The sequence below is a fragment of the Chelon labrosus genome, assembly GCF_963514085.1.
Source record: "Chelon labrosus genome assembly, chromosome: 3".
Taxonomy (NCBI): domain Eukaryota; kingdom Metazoa; phylum Chordata; class Actinopteri; order Mugiliformes; family Mugilidae; genus Chelon; species Chelon labrosus.
In genome coordinates, this window is record NC_140339.1 from 1,111,995 (window position 1) to 1,134,168 (window position 22,174).

At 42.9% G+C, this 22,174-nt stretch overlaps 1 protein-coding gene across 4 annotated transcripts in view; it reads left to right on the forward strand.

The window, feature by feature from the left end:
* Positions 1–27: 27 nt before the first annotated feature.
* LOC311485576 (protein NLRC3-like) overlaps positions 28–22,174 on the forward strand; it is a 28,854-nt gene continuing 6,707 nt past the window's right edge. The window contains exons 1-7 of one of the 4 annotated variants that reach the window (XM_084541094.1): positions 28–776; positions 10,731–10,779; positions 11,248–11,345; positions 11,433–11,543; positions 14,021–14,099; positions 14,243–14,471; positions 18,975–20,802. In XM_084541094.1, the coding sequence (XP_084397220.1) occupies positions 11,254–11,345; positions 11,433–11,543; positions 14,021–14,099; positions 14,243–14,471; positions 18,975–20,802 (2,339 nt within the window). In that variant the 5' untranslated portion in view covers positions 28–776; positions 10,731–10,779; positions 11,248–11,253. The other 3 variants (XM_084541095.1, XM_084541097.1, XM_084541096.1) reach the window with 3 other exon arrangements.

A 22,174-nucleotide genomic window follows, 5' to 3' on the forward strand; every position in this document is an offset into this window, starting at 1 on the left:
CCATGGTCTGTCTGGTGCAGGCCAGGAACACTGGACAAACATATAAGAAACTAAAAAGGATAAAAAATATAAATATGACAGATCCAACACTGGAGAACCTGTGTATGACATCTGTAGCAACAAAGGCCTGTTCAGGTGTCATTAATCATTTGAAGTTACACAAATCATATTGCACACAGGTCACCACTTCTTAATGATTTGAAGCTATTCGTTCTATTGTCAAAAGCAAGTTCAAGATTAACATTACATGCATGTTAGCTAATTTATGAGGTGAACTATTTTTACCAACCTCATACAGAGGCATTAGGTTTAAAGGTATCATCAACACTTCTATATTACTTATTGATTTCTATACAAGTCGGTTTAATAACTGTGACAACCAACAATGTGCTCCCGTTAACATCACAGCTAATGAAATACCTGAAGGCTAATTCATTCCCTTAATTATGCAGAATTTTAAACCTTAATAAAAATAAACGAACGCGTTAGAAAAAACTTCACCCCCGTACAGTTGTCATGAATAGTGAAATAAGACATTGAGACTAAAACCGTTTCTTGTACCAGGCTGTAAACATGTTTAATATTGCTGTAAAGTTGGGCATTTTAACATGGGGGTCTATGGGGATCTGCTCCCTGTTGGAGCCTCTAGCGGTCACTCCATGAACTGCAGTTTATTACACTTCCGCATTGGCTTCAATCTTCAGACCCGGATGTTGCCACCTGTTCAGAACACGCTTCAAAGCCTCGACACGTCTCGTCACATGACCAGTAAACAGGTTAGTAAAGTGAGTCAGATGAGCACAAATCATGTCTAAGGACTGTTCAAACTCTTTTGGATATATGAGTGAAGTCTGTTGATGGAGGAACTAGGTTGTAAACTGTGACAGACACAATGGAACAAGTTTCACTTTCTCTCTTAGAGAACAACAGTAGAACATGGCGGTCTGTCCATGTTTGTTCTGTGGCTCCTGGGCATTTATTTTCATTTCATTGTATGGGAGAGACAACGATTACCAAGTTAAGGATGAAGTCTAGCTGGGTGAGTTGGGTGAGAGTGGGTGAATGTGTGAATGTGAATGCTCATACTCATCCAGGTTAAAGGGGATGTTGATATGTGCTTTACATTATTGTTTCTATATGAAAGACGTGTTGAAAAGTTCAAACAGGCAGTAGCATAGTAGAAGCTACACAATAGAAGTTAAAGGTGTTAAAAGCACGAGTAGAACAGGATTTAGCTGATTAGAAATGTGACTTTAAGGACTCAAACATGTTTTGTGTTTTCATTATGTTGTGGGAATATATGAGCAGTTATCATTTAGTTTGTGGTGAAGCATGAAGCATGTTAAGAGAATGACATAAGAAATAGAGAAACTGATCACATGAAGAAGAATGGTGAGTTCTGTTTAATAAGGACAGTTAACAAGCTGCTATGAGGAACACAGCTGATGACTCCTGCCTCTCATATATATATATATATATGTATATATGTATATATATATATATATATACATACATATATACATACATATTATGGCATGCCATTCAGGAAATTAATCTTTGAATATATTGAATTAACTTTGAATATATGGAATGAAAGTTGGCTGACGTCAGCCAAAATCCTCCTGATACCCCTGACCAATACCCTGCCCGTTCTTCTAAGAAGTTCGCTCCTTTTTGCAGTCCCCTGTGTGAGTAACGTGCCCAAAGCTGACAATGTGTCGCCGATCATCAAATACGTTCAATACTAAACTAAATATTCAGCCTGCATTGGTCTATGAATGTGGGTGATTCTTTTTGCATCTAAACAATATATGAAGAGCTTCTCTTTCAGTTCATGAAATCCCTGTAGCCGCAGCAGCTTCTCCAGTCCCGGAGAAGAGCCGCGTCAGAGCGCAGTGCCGTTACGCACGGCCATTCACTGTGTTTTACCTTCATTAAATCACCTGAAAACTATATCAAGCTAACCATACTGACCTACATACAGACCTCTACACACAGCAGAGTGTTCCGTTAATAGTTCTGCCACGGTTAAAAAGGAGCGAACTTCTTCGTTAGAAGAATGGGCAGGGTATTGGGCAGGGGTATCGGGAGGATTTTGGCCCGTACACGCATTCGCCGGTGTGTTTATCATGTCCTCATTGTTTAATATTGTCGCAACGAGATTGCGAGCGGCCTGACTCGTTGTCACTTTTTGCTGCAGCAGCCACACGCTAAACAAGATGGCCGCAGGCACTGCCGTGAAGTCTGACGTCAGTCAACTTTCATTCAATATATTCAAAGTTTCACTCCATATATTCAAGTTTCATTCAATATATTCAAAGATTAATTTCCTGAACGGCATGCCATAATATATATGTATATGTGTATATATGTATACAGTCCCTGACAAAAGTCTTGTCACTTATCCATTTTGTAGAAACAACAGTTTATAACCTGACTTTTAATTAATCCATTGGTTTTAGAAATGGCTCATATGAAAGCTAAAACCCTCCCAAATTATGTTTGATATACTAAAATAAATTTGCTTCACTGAAGAAAGATTGATCATTTAATGAACACAGAAAGGTCAGATTTTGGCAAGACAAAAGTTTTGTCGCCTACAGAAAGTAATGTGAAAATTGAACAAATCATTTACTTCAAATACAAAAATATGATGCATAACATCAGTGAATGAAGTACTGGTGCTGTGAGATCCATATTTAATATCTTGTATGACTTCCATGAGCTTGAAGGACTGCATCCATGCGGTTCGACAATGATTCATACAATTTATTGATGAAGTCATCAGGAATAGCAAAGAAAGCAGTCTTACATGCCTCCCAGGGTTCATCAAGATGCTTTGGTTTCGTCTTCCATGCTTCCTCTTTCATTCTTCCCCAGACATGCTCAATGATGTTCATGTCTGGTGACTGGGCTGGCCAGTCCTGGAGCACCTTGATCTTCTTCGCCTTGAGGAATTTTGATGTAGAGATGGAAGTATGCGATGGAGCACCATCCTGCTGCAAAATTTGACCCCTTTTATGGTTGGGAATGTAAGAGGTAGCTAATACTTCTTGATATTTTACGCTATTGATATTGCCTTCCACCCTGCAAATCTCTCGCACACCCCCATACTGGATGTAACCCCAGACCATGATTTTTCCGCCACCAAATTTAACTGTTTTCTGGGTGAATCTCGGATCCATGCGAGCTCCAGTAGGTCTCCTGCAATATTTGCGGCAGCTGTGATGTAATTCAACCGAAGATTCATCTGAGAAATCCACCTTCTGCCACTTTTCCAGCGTCCATCCTTTTAGCAGGCTGTGGGCCTTGGCAAATGCCACACGTTTTTTTAATTGCCTTTTGTTTAGTGCTGGTTTCTGGGCACTGATTCTACCATGGAGGCCATTTCGAGACAGAATTCTACACACTGTTCTGGTTGACACGGGGACTTGAGGTGACAAGGCCTGGTGGAGCTCTGCTGCAGTGGAAAAGGGGCTGGCCTTGGATTTTCGAGCCAACAAACGGTCCTCCCGAGCAGTTGTCTTGCGGGGTCTGCCGGACCTGGGCTTGTCAAAAACATCTCCAGTCTCTTCAAATCTTTTTCTTATTCTTTGAGGCTGTAATCTAGGATTGGGTGCATCATATGACAATCGACAAGACTTTTGTCTTTGCAAAAACTGACTCAGTGGGCTTTACCAAGCTGTGAACGTTAGAATGCTTTTCAGCAGTTTTGTTTGGCACCAAAACATTATTTCAAAAGCTGTTGGGATTGTAATTAGCCATTGCTTGTAAAACAAATTGATAATACATATATTTGAGGGGCACTTAGGGTCAACTTGTACCCAAGCGACAAGACTTTTGTCTTGCCAAAATCTGACCTTTCTGTGTTCATTAAATGATCAATCTTTCTTCAGTGAAGCAAATTTATTTTAGTATATCAAACATAATTTGGGAGGGTTTTAGCTTTCATATGAGCCATTTCTAAAACCAATGGATTAATTAAGAGTCAGGTTATAAACTGTTGTTTCTACAAAATGGATAAGTGACAAGACTTTTGTCAGGGACTGTATATATATATATATATATATATATATTAAAAAAAAAATGTCCCTCTCACCCTTTTCGGGTGGTATCTGTGTCATCCTCAAGCTCGGGTCCTCTACCAGAGGCCTGGGAGTTTGAGGGTTCTGCGCAGTATCTTAGCTGTTCCTAGGACTGCGCTCTTCTGGACTGAGGCTTCTGATGTTGTTCCTGGGATCTGTTGGAGCCACTCCCCCAGTTTGGGGGTCACTGCCCCAAGTGCTCCTACTACCACGGGGACCGCGCTCACCTTGACCTTCCACATCTGCTCCAGCTGTTCTTTCAACCCTTGGTACTTTTCAACCTTTTCATATTCCTTCTTTCTGATGTTGGCGTCTGCTGGTATCGCCACATCTATCACCACCGCCTTCTTCTGCTCTTTGTCTACCACCACTATGTCCGGTTGGTTAGCCAGGACCTGTTTGTCAGTCTGGAAGCTGAAGTCCCACAGCACCTTGGCCCTGTTGTTCTCAGCCACCTTCTGTGGTGCGGCCCATTGGGATTTGGGTACTTCTATTCCATACTGGGTACAGATGTTCCTGTACACTATTCCTGCCACTTGGTTGTGTCTCTCCATGTACGCTGTCCCGGCTACCATCTTACACCCTGCTATTATGTGCTGGACTGTTTCAGGGGCATCTTTGCATAGTCTGCACCTTGGATCTGATCTACTCTTGCAGATCTTGGCCTCTATGGCTCTTGTACCTAGGGCCTGTTCTTGTGCTGCCATGATCAGTGCCTCTGTACTGTCTCTGAGTCCAGTCTTTTCCAGCCATTGGTAGATCTTCTCGATATCAGCCACTTCTTCAATTTGGCGGTGGTACATGCCGTGTAAGGGCTTGTCCCTCCAGGTGGTCTGCTCCTCTTCCTCTGCCCTCTTATCGGATTTCAGTTGCCTGAGACATTCACTTAGCAGTTCATCCTTTGTGTCATCCTGGATAGTGGCCTTGATGCTCACTAGTCCTCGACCTCCCTCCTTCCGCTTAGTGTACAGTCTCAGGGTGCTGGATTTGGGGTGAAACCCTCCGTGCATGGTGAGGAGCTTTCTTGTCTTGATGTCTGTGGCTTCTATCTCCTTCTTTGGCCAGCTTATGATCCCAGCGGGGTATCTGATGACTGGTATTGCGTACATGTTGATGGCTTGGATCTTGTTCCTGCCATTCAGCTGACTTTTCACGACCTGCCTCACTCTCTGGAGGTATTTGGTTGTGGTTGACTTCCTTGCGGCCTCCTCATGGTTTCCATTAGCCTGTGGGATACCAAGGTACTTGTAGCTGTCTTGGATATCACCTATGTTGCCCTCTGGTAGGTCGACCCCTTCAGTCTGATCATCTTGCCTCTCTTTGAGACCATCCGGCCACACTTGTCCAATCCGAATGACATCCCTATGTCGTTGCTGTAGATCCTGGTGGCGTGGATCAGTGAGTCGATTTCTCGCTCATTCCTGGCGTACAGCTTGATGTCATCCATGTAGAGCAGGTGGCTGATTGTTGCTCCACTTCGGAATTGGTACCCGTAACCACTCTTTGTGATGATCTGACAGAGGGGATTCAGGCCTATGCAGAACAGCAGTGGTGATAGTGAATCTCCTTGGTATATGCCGCATTTGATGTTGACTTGGGCAATTGGCTTCGAGTTGGCCTCTAGGGTTGTCTTCCACATTCCCATCGAGTTCTGGATGAAGGCCTTTAGGTTCCTGTTGATCTTATACAGTTCCAGACATTCCAGTATTCATGTGTGTGGCATTGAGTCGTAAGCTTTCTTGTAGTCGATCCAGGCGGTGCACAGGTTGGTCTGTCTGCTCTTACAGTCTCGGACGACTGCTCTATCGACCAGTAACTGGTGCTTGGCTCCTCTGGTGTTGCTACCCGCTCATGTATTGAGCTACGTGCTTACTCATCTTAGCCGCTATTATGCCTGACAGGGCTTTCCATGTTGTGGAGAGACAGGTTATTGGCTGGTAGTTGGATGGGATGGGCCCCTTCTGAGGGTCCTTCAGGATTGGGACCATCCTGCCCTGGGTTAGCCACTCTGGGTGGGACCCATCCCTTAGCAGCTGGTTCATCTGTGCTGCTAGGCGTTCATGGAATGCTGTTAGCTTCTTCAGCCAGTAGGCATGTCCAGCGACCTTGTCTTCATCTTTGACACTGCCCGCTGTCTGCCATTGAGATGGTTACTGGTTCTTGTTCTGGGAGGTTGCTGTGGTCTGCTCTTAGGTCCACTAGCCATTGGGCATCTGGGTTGTGTGATGCCTCTTTTTCCCATATACAGTTGAGGCTGAAATTATTAGCCCCCCTATGGAAATTTGATTCTTTTGAAAATATTTCCCAAGTGCTGTTAAACAGAGCAAAGAATTTTTAACACACGTCTTTCAAACATCCGCCTTTTATTTTGGATGCTTACATTATTTTACTTTCCACACAGAAATTAAATGATTTCACAAAAAACAAAAATGACCAGGGTCAAAATTATTAGCCCCCCTGATGTTAATTGTCAATTGCATATCCTTTTTGCTGGATAACAGCCTGTAGTTGTTTGTTGTAGTTTTCAACAAGTCCCTGACACGTCTCCTGAGGAATACCACCCCATTCTTCTTTGGCAAATCTCTGAAGCTCTTCCAGATTTGATGGCATTCTGGCATGGACCTTGGTCTTTAATTCACCCCACAGATTTTCTACGGATTTTCTGTCCAGGCCATTCAATAACATTCACTTTGGTCTTCTGGAGGTAGTTCTTCACCAGGAGTGACGTGTGTTTTGGGTCGTTGTCGTGTTGGAAGACAAAGCGATGACCCAGACCCAGTTTTGCTGCTGACTGCTTGGCATTTTCTTTAAAACTCTTCACATATCCTTCTTTCTGCATGATTCCTTCCACCTTGACCAGATTCCCAGTTCCAGATGCACTAAAGCATCCCCACAGCATAATACTCCTTCCACCGTGTTTCACTGTGGGGATGGTGTTCTGTTGGTTATACGCCTCACCCTTCTTTCTCCAAACATAAGCAATGTTCTGTGGCCAAAGACCTCTCGTTTCGTCTCATATGACCAAAGGACATGCTTCCAGTATGCATCATCTTTGTCCAGGTTGTCCTTAGCATACTTCAGTCTGCCTTTAAGGTCTCTTCTGCAGAAGTGGAGTTTTTCTTGGTCTGCAACCTCCCAGTCCATTCCTGTGCAGAACTCTAGTGATTGTCTTCTTTGAGACTACAATTCCCGACAAGGTTAAGTCATTCCCTAGTGTCTTGGCGGTTGTTCTGGGGTCTTTAGACACATCTTTCTTTCCAGGGTCTTTGAAATACTTCGCTTCCTACCTCTGCCAGGCTTGTTCCGTACAATGTGGCTCTCTTTTAATTTCTTGATGATGGTTCTCACTCCACTTCTTGACACTTGGAAACGCTGTGATAACTTTGTGTATCCTTCTCCTGCTTTGTGAGCATCAACAATTCTCTTTCGCAAGTCTAAACTGATTTCTTTTGTTTTTGGCATGATGCTTCCTCAAGTGCCAGCCAAAACCCTTACTGGAGGATTTATATTGTGTGTAAATTGGGAGATAACTCTTAATTTTAACTTGATTTTACAAGCTTTGAGCATTACAAAGCCACAGCACATCACTGCACAACAGTGGTTTGTGCTATGGCTAAATAAAATGGTCAGTTCTTAAGGGGGCTAATAATATTGACCGTGGTAATTTTTTATTTTTTTGAACAATTCTGTTATTGTGTGCAAATTGAAGTAATTTATGATTTCTAAAGAAAACTAGTACGTTTAGAAATGCTATGTTGAAAATTCCATGCTCTACTAAAAAAGCACTTGGGGAAATTTTGAAAAAAAATTTAATTTCATAGGGGGGCTAATAATTTCGGCCTCAACTGTACCCTTCCAGTATTCTTCCACCTCAGCTCTTGGTGGGTCTGACCGGTTGTTATTTCCTCCCTGCCACTGAGAATACACCTTGGCTGGTTCAGTGGAGAACAGCTTGTTTATTCTCCTGGCCTCTGCCTCCTTGGTGTATCTCTTCAACCGGGTGGCCAGCGCTGTTAGTCTCTGTTTGGCAGTTTCGAGTGCTTCAGGTATGGAGAGCTTGGTGTACTTCCTGGGTGCCCCTTTATTCACCATGTTGCCTTTCTGCAGTTCTGTTAGCTGGCTAACTTCTCTCCGTGTTGCCCTTATCTTGGCCTCTAACCGTATTCTCCATGGTGGGTGCTGCCTGTTATGGTCTGAGCCCATCTTGTAGCCAAGCATTTCTGGGATTACTGTTGCTGTACTGTGTATCAGCTTATTGGTCTCAGTGATGGTTCCCGTAGGGATTGTTGTTAGTGCAGCATTCATTCATTTGGTACCCAATCTCTGATTGTGGGGGTGATGGTGACATCCCCCCGCTGACCTGTCGTCCTGGCGCCCCCTTGCCGTAGCATTGTTGTTGTATCTCATCAATCTCTAGTTGTGATAGGAGTTTTCGATTGCAGATGTTGGAACACTGGGCTAACAGCTGTTTCGTTGTTAGCCTTGATTGTGGGTTTCGAAGTGACCATTGGTCCCACATTTGCTGCATGTATCCCTTCTCTCTAGGGTTGCTCGTATAGTAGCATTCCAACAGTTCCGTGTTTTCCGCCCTTGTCCATCTATGTCTTGTTCCAGTAGCCCATTTCTCATCAGGTTGCCCTGGTTCCCTAGCACCTGACGCGGACCTTGTTGACCCGGGCGACGTCCGAGCCGGTGTGACTCTATCATTTGTCTGTACTCTCATGTTCCTGAGGTAGGCCTGATACATTAAGGATCCTCACTGGATGCAGTTGTGTTTTTGCCCTCACTGACATTTTGCCCTCAACCCTGCCCTCCCGTGTGGTAGTCCACGTTCCTAATCGCTCGACTATCCAGCTGTTTTATATATATACTAGGGCTGAAACGATTCGTCGAGTTACTCGATTAACTCGATTACAAAAATTGGTCGAGGCAAAAACTCTGCCTCGAAGCCTCGTTAAATTCCTATGACGCGCACTATACGCGCAGGGATCTGATTGTTCCACACGGACCGTTGTTTTGGAAGCACCTATGCAAGCACACCACTAGCGCGTGATACATTTTGAATTTAGTTGGCGCGATGGCGGAGAGTATGCCCATAAACGGCAAAAAATGTCTAAAGTTTGGGATCATTACATTCTAAAAAAGGAAGAGAACAAAGTGCAGATACTGCAAAGTAGACCTGGCGTATCACAGCAGGACAAGCTCAAATGATCCAGCATCTAAACAGAAAACATCCACATGCTGTTTCACCAAGCGTCGCTGAAACAAGGTAACGTAACCTAAACCTATACATTAATGTTCGCTGATTTTAATCGCATACTGTATGTAGCGATGTCATGATGCGGTTTGACTAGATATGATGTTTAGCTTCAGGGGCGGAGTGGCAATCGGGACGACCGGGCCAGCCGAAGGATTTACGCAGCGGATCACAAATTGAGCGGCCGCGAGGCGAACGCGACTGGCCTGAGCTTATTAGAATCATTGACGTTAATAAATTCTCCGCGAATAGGCCAAATACTCCCATATACTCCCCTATTATCATAAATTGAGCGGCCGCGAGGCGAACGCGACCGGCCTGAGCTTATCAGAATCATTGACGTTACTAAATTCTCTGCACCCTCATCTCTCTCACTCTTCCTCACGCACAGCACGCGTTCACAAAAAAACACACAGGTTGCTAGGTTACCATAGCAAATAGGCTCACCCCAGAAATTATGTATTATTTGTTAGTAGCCTAATGGTAAATGCTGCAGGTGTAGAAATCTACATAAAACGGATATTTACTTTGATGTCAGGGCTAGATTACAACATGAAACTTGTTGTGCATATTAATAAATTAAATTGCTTTTTGTTTTACAGTAAGTTTGCTTAACTGTATTGTTATGTAATTGTTGGCACTGGCACTTTTAATGGGTAAATTGCAATACATGGGCTTAGTTTTGGAGCCAAATGTTGGAGTTGGAGTTCTCTGTTTTTTTGAGAAATAAAAGGCAAATGCTTGATCATTTTACAGCCACATAATTTTCGTTATGCATCATTTGTTTTGGTTGTTTAAAAACGTAAAAAAAATATCCGATTAATCGATTAATCGATCGATAAAGTGCTAGATTAATCGATTACAAAAAGAATCGATAGCTGCAGCCCTAATATATACTGTATAAATATATATATATATATATATATATATATATATATCTTGTGTGAACAGGTGATTCGTCTTGAGGCCTGTAACATAATCAGACATTCTCTCTACTTTGAAGGTTCCTGTAACAGGTGACCCTGAACCATCACCTTAGTTGTGCTGCTATAGGTCCAGGCTGCTGGGAGACTTCCCATGATGCACTGAGCTCCTGTCCTCTACTCTCTCTCATTAAAGTCTAGTTGAAGAGTGTTTGTAGTGTACAGCAGCATCAGTGGAGGATCTAGAATGTGTTCATGTGACTGTGATACTGTCCCAGAGTTTAGAAGGTCAGTTAGCTCCATCTAGTGGACAGATGGAACTCCATGTTGTGATGTGGGCTTTCAGGTCAGACTGCTTTTGACGTCACTCTGATGTTTTTAGTCTGAACTTATGAGGATGTGACTTCAGATCAAATGAACACAGACTCCAGGACTACTGAAAGAAAGTCTTCTTTTCTCCAACAGCTCCACACATGAAGGTGGAACGTGACTGAAAGTTCCTCAAGTTCTGCAGGTGAGAATCCCAGCAGAGAAATCTGTCTGATGAACTTTGTGTCACATCGTGTTTGACTTGACAGTAACGTCTGTGTTTTCTCTCACAACGTTATTTAATCCTTCAGATATTTTAGAAGAGTTTTATCTCAAAGTATTGGTTTAAAAAGATTAGCATGTTTTACTGTTAGTGGTTCTCAGAGTGAACCAGCTACAGTTGGATTGTCACTGTGTTCACATCGTGTTCATGTGGTTAAACAATGAAAGTAGTGTCAGAACTGGTTGGACATATTGGATCAAACATGACAGATTTATCAGAAACACAATCACCTTCCAGACTAAAGTGAAAGCAGCACAGTGACGGAGTCTGATAGAACGTTCAGCAGCTTCACTTCTTTCTACTGTATTTCTGACGTGTTAAAGAGATGAATGTAAACCCTGTGTTTGTTGAGGTAACGTTTGTTGTCATGACTGAGTGCAGCTCTCTCAGCAGGTGATGGATCAGACTGAGGACAGACAGGAGACAGGAGTCCCTCCCTCTAAAACCACTCTGTGTAGAGAACATGAGATCCAGACTGAAGCTCTGAGGTGAGAGGACCATCTCTGACCAACTCTTCTCTATGTCAGAGCTCATTATTCACTGTTTTCTACTCTCAACTCATTTGTTTGTATCAGGATGCAGCAGCAGAGACTAGACTCTCATGAACACAGCTGTGTCTCCTTCAAGAGTGATTGGTCTCAGCGTCGCGATATTAATTTTAAAGATGAACAACCTGCTGATAGAAGGTAATGTAATGACTTCCATAACACACTATGAAGAAAGTTCAATGATCAAAGAGTTGTAGAGGAATGAAAACACTAGAGCACCTACACTATATTACCAAAAGTATTCGCTCACCCATTCAAATGATCAGAATCAGGTGTTCTAATCACTTGGCCTGGCCCCAGGTGTATAAATTCAAGCACTCAGGCATGCAGACTGTGAAACAAGACATTTGTGAAAGAATGGGCCGCTCTCAGGAGCTCAGTGAATTCCAGCGTGGAACTGTCATAGGATGCCACTTGTGCAACAAATCCAGTCGTGAAATTTCCTCGCTCCTAAATATTCCACAGTCAACTGTCAGCTCTATTATAACAAAATGGAAGCGTTTGGGAAAAACAGCAACTCAGCCACGAAGTGGTAGGCCACGTAAAGTGACGGAGAGGGGTCAGCGGATGCTGAAGCGCATAGTGCAAAGAGGTCGCCGACTTTCTGCACAGTCAATTGCTACAGAGCTACAAACTTCATGTGACCTTCAGATTAGCCCAAGTACAGTACGCAGAGAGCTTCATGGAATGGGTTTCCATGGCCGAGCAGCTGCAGCCAAGCCACACATCACCAAGTGCAATGCAAGGCGTCGGATGCAATGGTGTAAAGCACGCCGCCACTGGCCTCTAGAGCAGTGGAGACGCGTTCTCTGGAGTGATGAATCACGCTTTTCCATCTGGCAATCTGATGGACGAGTCTGGGTTTGGAGGTTGCCAGGAGAACGGTACATTTCAGATTGCATTGTGCCAACTGTGAAATTTGTTGGAGGAGGAATTATGGTATGGGGTTGTTTTTCAGGAGCTGGGCTTGGCCCCTTAGTTCCAGTGAAAGGAACATTGAATGCTTCAGGATACCAAAACATTTTGGACAATTCCATGCTCCCAACCTTGTGGGAACAGTTTGGAGCGGGCCCCTTCCTCTTCCAACATGACTGTGCACCAGTGCACAAAGCAAGGTCCATAAAGACGTGGATGACAGAGTCTGGTGTGGATGAACTTGACTGGCCTGCACAGAGTCCTGACCTGAACCCGATAGAACACCTTTGGGATGAATTAGAGCTGAGACTGAGAGCCAGGCCTTCTCGACCAACATCAGTGTGTGACCTCACCAATGCGCTTTTGGAAGAATGGTCAAAAATTCCTATAAACACTCTCCTCAACCTTGTGGACAGTCTTCCTAGAAGAGTTGAAGCTGTAATAGCTGCAAAAGGTGGACCGACATCATATTGAATTCTATGAGTTAGGAATGGGATGGCACTTCAGTTCATAGAATGAGTAAAGGCAGGTGAGCGAATACTTTTGGTAATATAGTGTATGTACATGGAGACCACTTTAGTAAAAAAAGACTTCAAAGTATATTTTATTACTTTGTTAGATCAGTTCAGTTTTTATGTTTATCTGTGCTTAAGTTAGGAAACTCAGTACCCTGTTCTTTTTAATCTTTGGCTTGAGGAGAACCAATTCAACCATTTTGTAATCACTATCTACCCACCACATCATATTAGGGTTTACAACACTAGGAAAATATTGTGGAAGCAAACCTGGTAACAGATTCTTCAGATTCAAACTCTTTGTACATGAGGCCCCAGATGATCTTCTTAATCTACTCAGAATAAATAGCTGTCTTTCAGAAAGAAGTAACACTAAACACAGAACAGTTCTCTTTTCATAGGGAACCTTTTAGTTCAAAGGAATTTAAAATAGTTATTTTGTTATTTCAGTTCTTTCTTTTGCACTGCTCCTTTAAGTTAGGAAACTCAGTGGCCTTTCAACATTCAGGTTCAGGAGAAATAAAAACAAAATCAAATGACAATGAATAAACCTGGGTTGTATGTTTCTTCCTCTGAATGTTGAGAAAGGAGATCTCTGTTCTTATCTGAACAATGTGATGGTGGATTCCATCTCTCAGGAGATCCTCCTCAGCATGAGCTGTGCATCCACCACTCTCCTGGAACAAGTCCTCTGTCGGCCTGTGGTGTCTCCATCTGTGATTTCCTAAACAGGAACAAATATTCTACCATCATTCACCTGAGAAAGAGAGGATTCACAATCATTAAATCTTCTTCAACCTTTGACCAGTCACTACTTGTTACTTAAGATGAGATGAGATACTCTACATAGTTTTACTTCCTTTCTGCTTCACCTTGCTACACCTTCCTTGTTCTACTCTTTATCTCAAGCGCTGACACTGTCTCCATCTTTATAGACCAATTCTGCTGCCACTGGACAAAAATATCTACTGCAGAAAATAAATGCTGGGAATGTGTTTACCCTTTATAAGTTGGTTAATGTAAGAATTTATTACTGAAGGGTGCTGAATCAGTATGAACATGACCAGGTATACTAGATAATTCAGCGTTGATTTGAAATTAGACCCACATGGTGACATAGTTACCTGACTCATCACTTTCAATAAGGCATGTACAGAATCATGTTCTATGATGTTTTCTCCACAGGGTTCTGGAGCAGAGCTCAGAGGTTCCTGGTGGTCAGTCTACACAGAAACATCAACCAGACCTGGACTCCATGTTTACGGTCTGTTCATGTACAAACTGACTTCTCACAACAGATGAAAGGCTGAATCATCATTAGATCATGCTGTCTGCCTTCAGACTGACTGATGAATCATGAGTTCCTCCAGGTTTAAATTAAATGTTCAGGTTCTCCTTCTGTTCCAGCTGCTGGAGGAGAACATCATCAGTTTTGTGAAGAACGAGCTGAAGAAGATCCAGAAGGTTCTGAGTCCAGATTACCCAGAATGCTCAGAGGGTCAGAGGGAGGATGAGGAGGTGTTGGAGGGTGAGGATGAAGAGCAGAGGAGGAGCAGCAGAGATTTATTTGTGAAGATCACAATGAACTTCCTGAGGAGAATGAAGCAGGAGGAGCTGGCTGACTGTCTGCCAAGCAGTAAGAGGATTTAACAGCTTTAACTTGATGGAAAGAGGAAATGGAGGAAGGTTATGTTTCCTAACTGTTAATATGATGCAAACATCTGGTCCTCTACGTATTAATGAATCAAACTGATGGATGAAGAAAAACTAAAGACACACTGTAATGTTTAGATCCTCAGATTTTCTGTCTCCATATTGTTAAAATGATAACTAGCAATTGTTGATCTTATTAGAGTTTTCAAATTAAACTGCCTCAGAAATAAGGTGTTGCAATAAGCAATCCATAAAATCTTGCCCAGCATTTTTTTCTTATTGTTGACTTAACTACTATTTTTAAATCAGCACAACAAGGATTTGTAAGTCTTTGAGCAGATTTTTGAGTTAAGTTGGGCCAACTCCGTCGATTGCTCATGTGCGCATGCGCATTACATGAACCGGTTTGAACCGGTTTAATCGATCGCAAACCGCCGCGGATTTTCACCATTGACTCTACTGAATTTGAAGACTGTTGGATATATTGGATATATTGGATATATACGGAGCTGATATCAACTTTACTCAAACAGGTAAGCTAAGTGTGTTTTTACTTTCATCACTTAAATGAAGTTAGCGCAGTCTGGCTTTTCTACTGCTTGTCCGCTGTTTCTAAACTTTTTCGAAAGGCTAATCCGTCATCCAGACGCTTTCATGGCGTTATTGCATTTTTATTATCACAATAGGGTGACCAAACGTCCCCGATTTTCGGGGACAGTCTCCGTTTTGGATAACCTGTCCCCGGCTGTCCTCGAAAATGTCCCGATTTAGCGTTTTATGAATGAGGGGAAAAAAGTTGCGTGTAGACTAAGAACAACGGTTATTACGGTAGCCAGATAGGAAGCGCGAGTGAGCATGTTGCGCGCAGACTAGAACAACAGTTATTACGGTAGCCGGTCGCACTCCTCCGGACATCACGTGATGTTTTTTGTTGACGCCGTGATGTTGGCGGGAAATCTCAGAGTCAGGCTTCGTGGGGCACAGACAGCTTTGGAGTTAGTCAGCTAAAAACAGTGTCATCATCACTGGAAGGGGAATGTCTCTTCGTCACGCTGTCATAACGGCAGCAGACTGGAACTAGCTAATCGTGGAAAAGAAATCTGTTGGACTTCGTGTTAAAAACATGCTAAATACGTTTAAATATACTCTGAATTCTGTACCCGATATGATGCGTTATATATATATTAGGGCCGGGACTTTAACGCGTTAATTAAGATTAATTAATTACACAAAAATAACGCGTTAATTTTTTTTAACGCATTTTAATCACACTTATTTTTGCACCGCGGAACGTTTCTCACTGGATGAGTTTCGGCGGACCGATTATACTGGAGCACCAACTAGCGTTCATTACCAGTGTCCTCAACAAGCAGCGGGTGCTGCCGTGAGCCCCTCTCCCGTCCCAAAGCACTCACAGGCGGTCAGTCTCACAGTAGCCCCGCCCCCGCGCAGCAGCGGTCAGAGCAGAGAGGGAGAACCACGCCACCGCGTCCAGACTGCAAACGAATGACGCATGCGCAAAGCTGCCGCTGATCGCGCCCTGGTTTACAGAGCGGGATGTAAATGTTTCTTCACTGTCACACTAAAATAAATAATAAAATAATAATCCATTTAGATTGTTAATTTTGTCAAGTAAAAACCGTTTGTTCAAAAAATGTTAAAAATATTCTAGTTATGGCAAAAAATGCTCATGTTCTTCTGTGCCTGTGACTTGTAGGCTAGAAACTAAACCAAACTTAAGAAAACTAAAAAAAAAAAAAAAAAAAAAAAACTTAAGTTACTGTGCCAGAGTGTCTCTTTAGAGTCATTTTGCCAATACCAAGGCCGGATAAAGGAGGCGCGTTAATAATACAGCGTCCATCACAATTACATCCAAAAGGTAAATTATGCAAATTAGCCGATGACGTCATTTAGCGACTTCTAGCGACTTTTAGGACAGCCAATAGCTACTTTCCTTTCCTGAGGAGTTGGCAACACTGTTCATTACTTCAGACAACAACAAACCACAGTGAACATGAAAGAAGAAGCTGATGAGACCGCTTTGGTTGGCCCCATGGATGGGAAATTTAGTCATTATTCAATGGTATACTAAAAATCCATATGAAAAAAATTACTTCTCACTGTTCTCAGGTCAAATATTTATATGAGATTAAAATGCGATTAATTTCGATTAATTAATTAAAAAGCCTCTAATTAATTAGATTAATTTTTTTAATCGAGTCCCGGCCCTAATATATATAAATATATATATATATATATATATATATATATATGTGGGGAAATAGAACTGTGTCGTGCTATGTTTACGGGTGAGACTTAAACGCGTTAATTACGATTAATTAATTACAAAAAATACGCATTTCATTTTATGTTTACAAATTACAGAGGCTATTGTGAAAGTGCTTTTAGCAAAACTGACTTCATGCTATATGTGTCTCTTGTGTTTAAGGGGCGGAATCCATGCAGTGCAAACTCTGTAAATTGACGTGTGCCAACCAAGAGACGATTTTAAAACATGTTGGCCTTCATCACGGACAGGGTGCACACTGGCCTTGCATCTACACAGACTGTGTATGTGTGTTTAAAGTGTTGTTACACTGCTGTTAAACCTTATGGGCCACAGAGACTGGTGATGTTTTTAAAAAGAGGCTCAAGACCCACCTTTACAATCAGGCTTTAACTGATTTCTTTTATTACCCTACCTTTTAATCAGATTCTTGATCTGCTTTAACTACATGTCTTCATGTACAAGCTGAAGGCATCTTATCTATATTGGTCATTTTTATTCTGTCTTACAGTTTTAGTCCCTCAGTCTTTAGCTCCAGTGTCTCCTCATGGGGGGGGGGGGCTACCACACTGGGAGCTGCTCTGGTCTACTGACGGGGGTGCTGTCCTATGGGGGGCTCTGGCCCTGGTGGCTGGGGGGCTCTGCACCTTGGTGTAGGGCCTCCTGTCTACCCGGGTCGGGGCTGTCTCTCTACGGCGGCGCTGCCGATAGTCGTGGGCTGGAGGCCCTCTCGATGCGGTCGGCCCCCAAAGGAGGCTTTCTCCTTGCTCCAGGTCTCAGTGCCAGCCATGTCTCTCTCTAACGTGTACAGTGAGTGTGAGCCTTTGTGTGTGTGTGTGTGTGTGTGTGTGTGTTTCTACGTGTGGGGGGGATGGGGGGTGTGTGTGTGTGTGTGGGTGGGTGTGTGTCTCTGTGTGTCTCTGTGTTTTTACGGGGGTGGGAGGGTTGGGTCTTGTCCTTAGTGTTTTTAGCCTGTGTTTTGTCTTTGCTGATTTTAGCCTCTGTGAGGCACTTTGTGTTGCTTTTAGTATGAAAAGTGCCATATGAATAAAATTTGATTTGATTTGATTTGATTATGTAAAATAATAAAACGAAGGGGAACTACTGTTTTTTACAACCTGGACCTTGTTTGGGACCTGGAGCACAGAGACACAGTCTCTAAATAACACATTATCTGCTGCCAAACTCGTTCCCTGTTGAGTCTGGAGTTACCTGTTCTCATCATCCAGGGTCTGTAGGTCAATCTACAGACCCTGGATGATGAGAACAGGTAACTCCAGACTCAACAGTTAAAAGCACTAGTGTATCATAATAAAACATTGGTGAAATTAATGAGTTATTTAGAGGCTGCGTCCCAGTACCCCGGACACTCCCGCTACATGGATATAGGCTGATTTAATTATCTCCTGAAGGAATACAAATGACACCAAAGTTATATGGGTGAGTAAACCATCGTATTTTATGCCAGAAATAAGGTCCAGGTTGTAAAAAACTGTAGTTCCCCTTTAATCTCCTTGGCCTCGGAAATTATTTGGCAGTTACCAAGAGGTGCATATCCAGTGTTGTCTACTGTTAAAATAAATTATTGTGTAAGTATAAATTCAATGTGCATATGCAAATAATAGTCTAATGTATTGTTGTTTTTTATAAATGTTTAAGTTATTCCATCTGTTCACAAGTTGAATAAATATTTCAGATAACATTCAGCTGTAGTCTGTTTTTTAATTATCAAGCTGTTGAGTATTTTTCAAGTAAAATTACAGCAACATCAATTGTGCTTGATTTAAAAAGGTAAAATGTTTAGAATATGTTTGGTAAATCTAGAAATATATGATGTCATTGAAGGAATAATTGTACATTTATTCAACAAGAATATCTATGTTTAAAAAAGGCTGAACTACATGACACTGAGGTGAAGAACTGTTTGTTAATTCAACAAAAATATCTGAGTTTGACGAAAGTAAAAATACATGGCACTCAAGCAATAACTTATTTATTAGTCCCACAGTATTATCCTAATAAGGTGAACAAGAAGATCCAACTTGGCAGAACTCTTGGCAAAACTTAAAAATCTTAGTTAAGTCAACAACAGCTGGCAAAAGTTGAGAAAACTCAAAAATCTCTTGCAGCGTGTTGCCTTGATATTTTACGTTTTCTCAACTTTTTCTTTTTTACTTTCTTTCTCATTTGTTCATTCAGGACTTGAAGCTGCAGTTTGTGGACGTAAAGTTAAATCTGCTCTGAAGGAGAAGTTCCAGTGTGTGTTTGAGGGGATTGCTAAAGCAGGAAACTCAAGCCTTCTGAATGAGATCTACACAGAGCTCTACATCACAGAGGGAGGGACTGCAGAGGTCAATGATGAACATGAGGTCAGACAGATTGAAACAGCATCCAGGAAACCACACAGACCAGAAACAAGCATCAGACAAGAAGACCTCTTTAAAGCCTCACCTGGAAGACATGGACCAATCAGAAGAGTGATGACAAAGGGAGTGGCTGGCATTGGGAAAACAGTCTTAACACAGAAGTTCACTCTGGACTGGGCTGAAGACAAAGCCAACCAGGACATCCTCTTCATATTTCCATTGACTTTCAGAGAGCTGAATGTGTTGAAAGAGAGAAAGTTCAGCTTGGTGGAACTTGTTCATCACTTCTTTACTGAAACCAAAGAAGCAGGAATCTGCAGCTTTGAAGAGTTCCAGGTTGTGTTCATCTTTGACGGTCTGGATGAGTGTCGACTTCCTCTGGACTTCCACAACACTGAGATCCTGACTGATGTTACAGAGTCCACCTCAGTGGATGTGCTGCTGACAAACCTCATCAGGGGGAAACTGCTTCCCTCTGCTCGCCTCTGGATAACCACACGACCTGCAGCAGCCAATCAGATCCCTCCTGAGTGTGTTGACATGGTGACAGAGGTCAGAGGGTTCACTGACCCCCAGAAGGAGGAGTACTTCAGGAAGAGATTCAGAGATGAGGAGCAGGCCAGCAGGATCATCTCCCACATCAAGACATCACGAAGCCTCCACATCATGTGTCACATCCCAGTCTTCTGCTGGATCACTGCTACAGTTCTGGAGGATGTGTTGGAAACCAGAGAGGGAGGAGAGCTGCCCAAGACCCTGACTGAGATGTACATCCACTTCCTGGTGGTTCAGACCAAAGTCAAGAAGGTCAAGTATGATGGAGGAGCTGAGACAGATCCACACTGGAGTCCAGAGAGCAGGAAGATGATTGAGTCTCTGGGAAAACTGGCTTTTGATCAGCTGCTGAAAGGAAACCTGATCTTCTATGAATCAGACCTGACAGAGTGTGGCATCCATATCAGAGCAGCCTCAGTGTACTCAGGAGTGTTCACACAGATCTTTAAAGAGGAGAGAGGACTGTACCAGGACAAGGTGTTCTGCTTCGTCCATCTGAGCGTTCAGGAGTTTCTGGCTGCAGTCTACATGATCCACTGTTACACCAACAGGAAGACAGAGGTGCTGGAGGACTTCCTGGGAGGAAACTACAGTAACTCACCTCTGGATGAATTTCTGAACAGAGTCATGATTAAATCCCTGGAGATTAAAAATGGTCACCTGGACCTGTTAGTTCGCTTCCTTCATGGCCTCTCTCTGGAGTCCAACCAGAGACTCTTAGGAGGTCTGCTGGGTCAGACAGGGTCCTACTGGAGACTCTTTAGAGGTCTGCTGGGTCAGACAGAGAACAGTCCAGAAATCATCCAGAGAACCATCAACAACCTGAAGAAGATGAACACTGATAAAATGTCTCCTGACAGAAGCATCAACATCTTCCACTGTCTGATGGAGATGAACGACCTCTCAGTTCATCAGGAGATCCAAGAGTTCCTGAAGTCAGAGAACAGATCATATAAGGAACTCTCTGAGATCCACTGCTCAGCTCTGGCCTACATGCTGCAGATGTCAGAGGAGGTTCTGGATGAGTTGGACCTGAATCAGTACAGAACATCAGATGAGGGACGACAGAGACTGATCCCAGCTGTGAGGAACTGCAGAAAGGCTCGGTGAGTCCTGATCATTAACAGAATCAATCAGTGGAGATTAGTAGTTTAGTTCTTCAGACGTTCTCATTCTTCTTCAAACAGTGTTCCACTTGTTGACTGCAAACATCACAGTCAGTTGTATTTAGTCCCAGATGTTCTCCAGCTGTTTAAAGCTGTTCTTCTAGTTATTGACTCTTTTCTTTCTATTTCTCTGTCTTATTATTCTCTCCATCAGTAAGTTAGTTTAGCTGAAGCAGCCTCTGAGGCCTTTTCATTAAAATTAAAATTAAAATGAAGAAAACCTTTATGTGTCCCGCTATGGGGAAATTGCAGTTTACAACAGCATACAAAAGAGCAGCAAAAAGAACAGATATATAAATAAATCAAATATCAGAAAGTGTAGAGTATAAAAGATAAATAATAAAATAAAATAGAAAATTCCTGCTGAAAGTTTGACTGTGCCGATGATGCTGCCGTCCAGTTTAAAGTGTGCGTGGTGATGACTGTGACAAGCTCCCGTTATCCTCCGTGTTGGGCTGCAGCGCTTTGCCCCGCTATGGGTTAGCTCGCGGCTAGCCCCGCTATGGGTTAGCTCGCGGCTAGCCCCGCTATGGGTTAGCTTGGTGGTCATGGTGATGGGTCCTGGTGTAATGGGTTGAGGGGTCATAATGTTTTGGCACTCTGTGTCTGTGTGAATGTGCTCCTCTTCTGCTGCGTGTGTGAGCGTGTGTCAGCTCGTTAGGGTCCGGTTGTCATGGCTACCAGGGCCAGCTGCTGCTGAAGTCTCCTTCTGCCTCTCACCTCTGCCTGAGTGAGAGGGAGGTCCAAAACAACTGGACCCTAGGATTAGGGGTCCCAACTAATGCTCAGAAATCAAAAACTACAAGTCCTATCGGGAAAACCAACACATCGTGAGCGTCAGCCGCTTGTCCTCTACGATTTTGTGTATTTCCACGCACGTACTGTGAAAATTGTGGCCTCAGTCGATTGAGAAAGGCGAGGAGGGAAATTTATTTTGGACGAAAAACGGGTCTCAAATTCCACATACACACACATGGGGAAAATTCTAAAACTGGTCGGCGCACTCCTCGCTCGGAGGAACCTACAGTCCAAACCGTACGTCCCACACAAATCAAACCAACACCATCTGAAAGGAAACAAAAATCCCTACGTTTTTATATATTTTTTATCGGTGTACCTCAAAAACTGTGGCCACCCCGTAAGATTTAAACAAAGGTCTGAGAGAGATGATGAGAATGATTGTTTCCTGTCAAACACAGTCAGAGAAGATGAGCTGAACCACTGATGTGGAGACAACATGTCCAACAGGATGTGTCCAACTGTCCACTCATCAAACACATCACCTTCATAGAAATGTCTTCTTCCATTATAA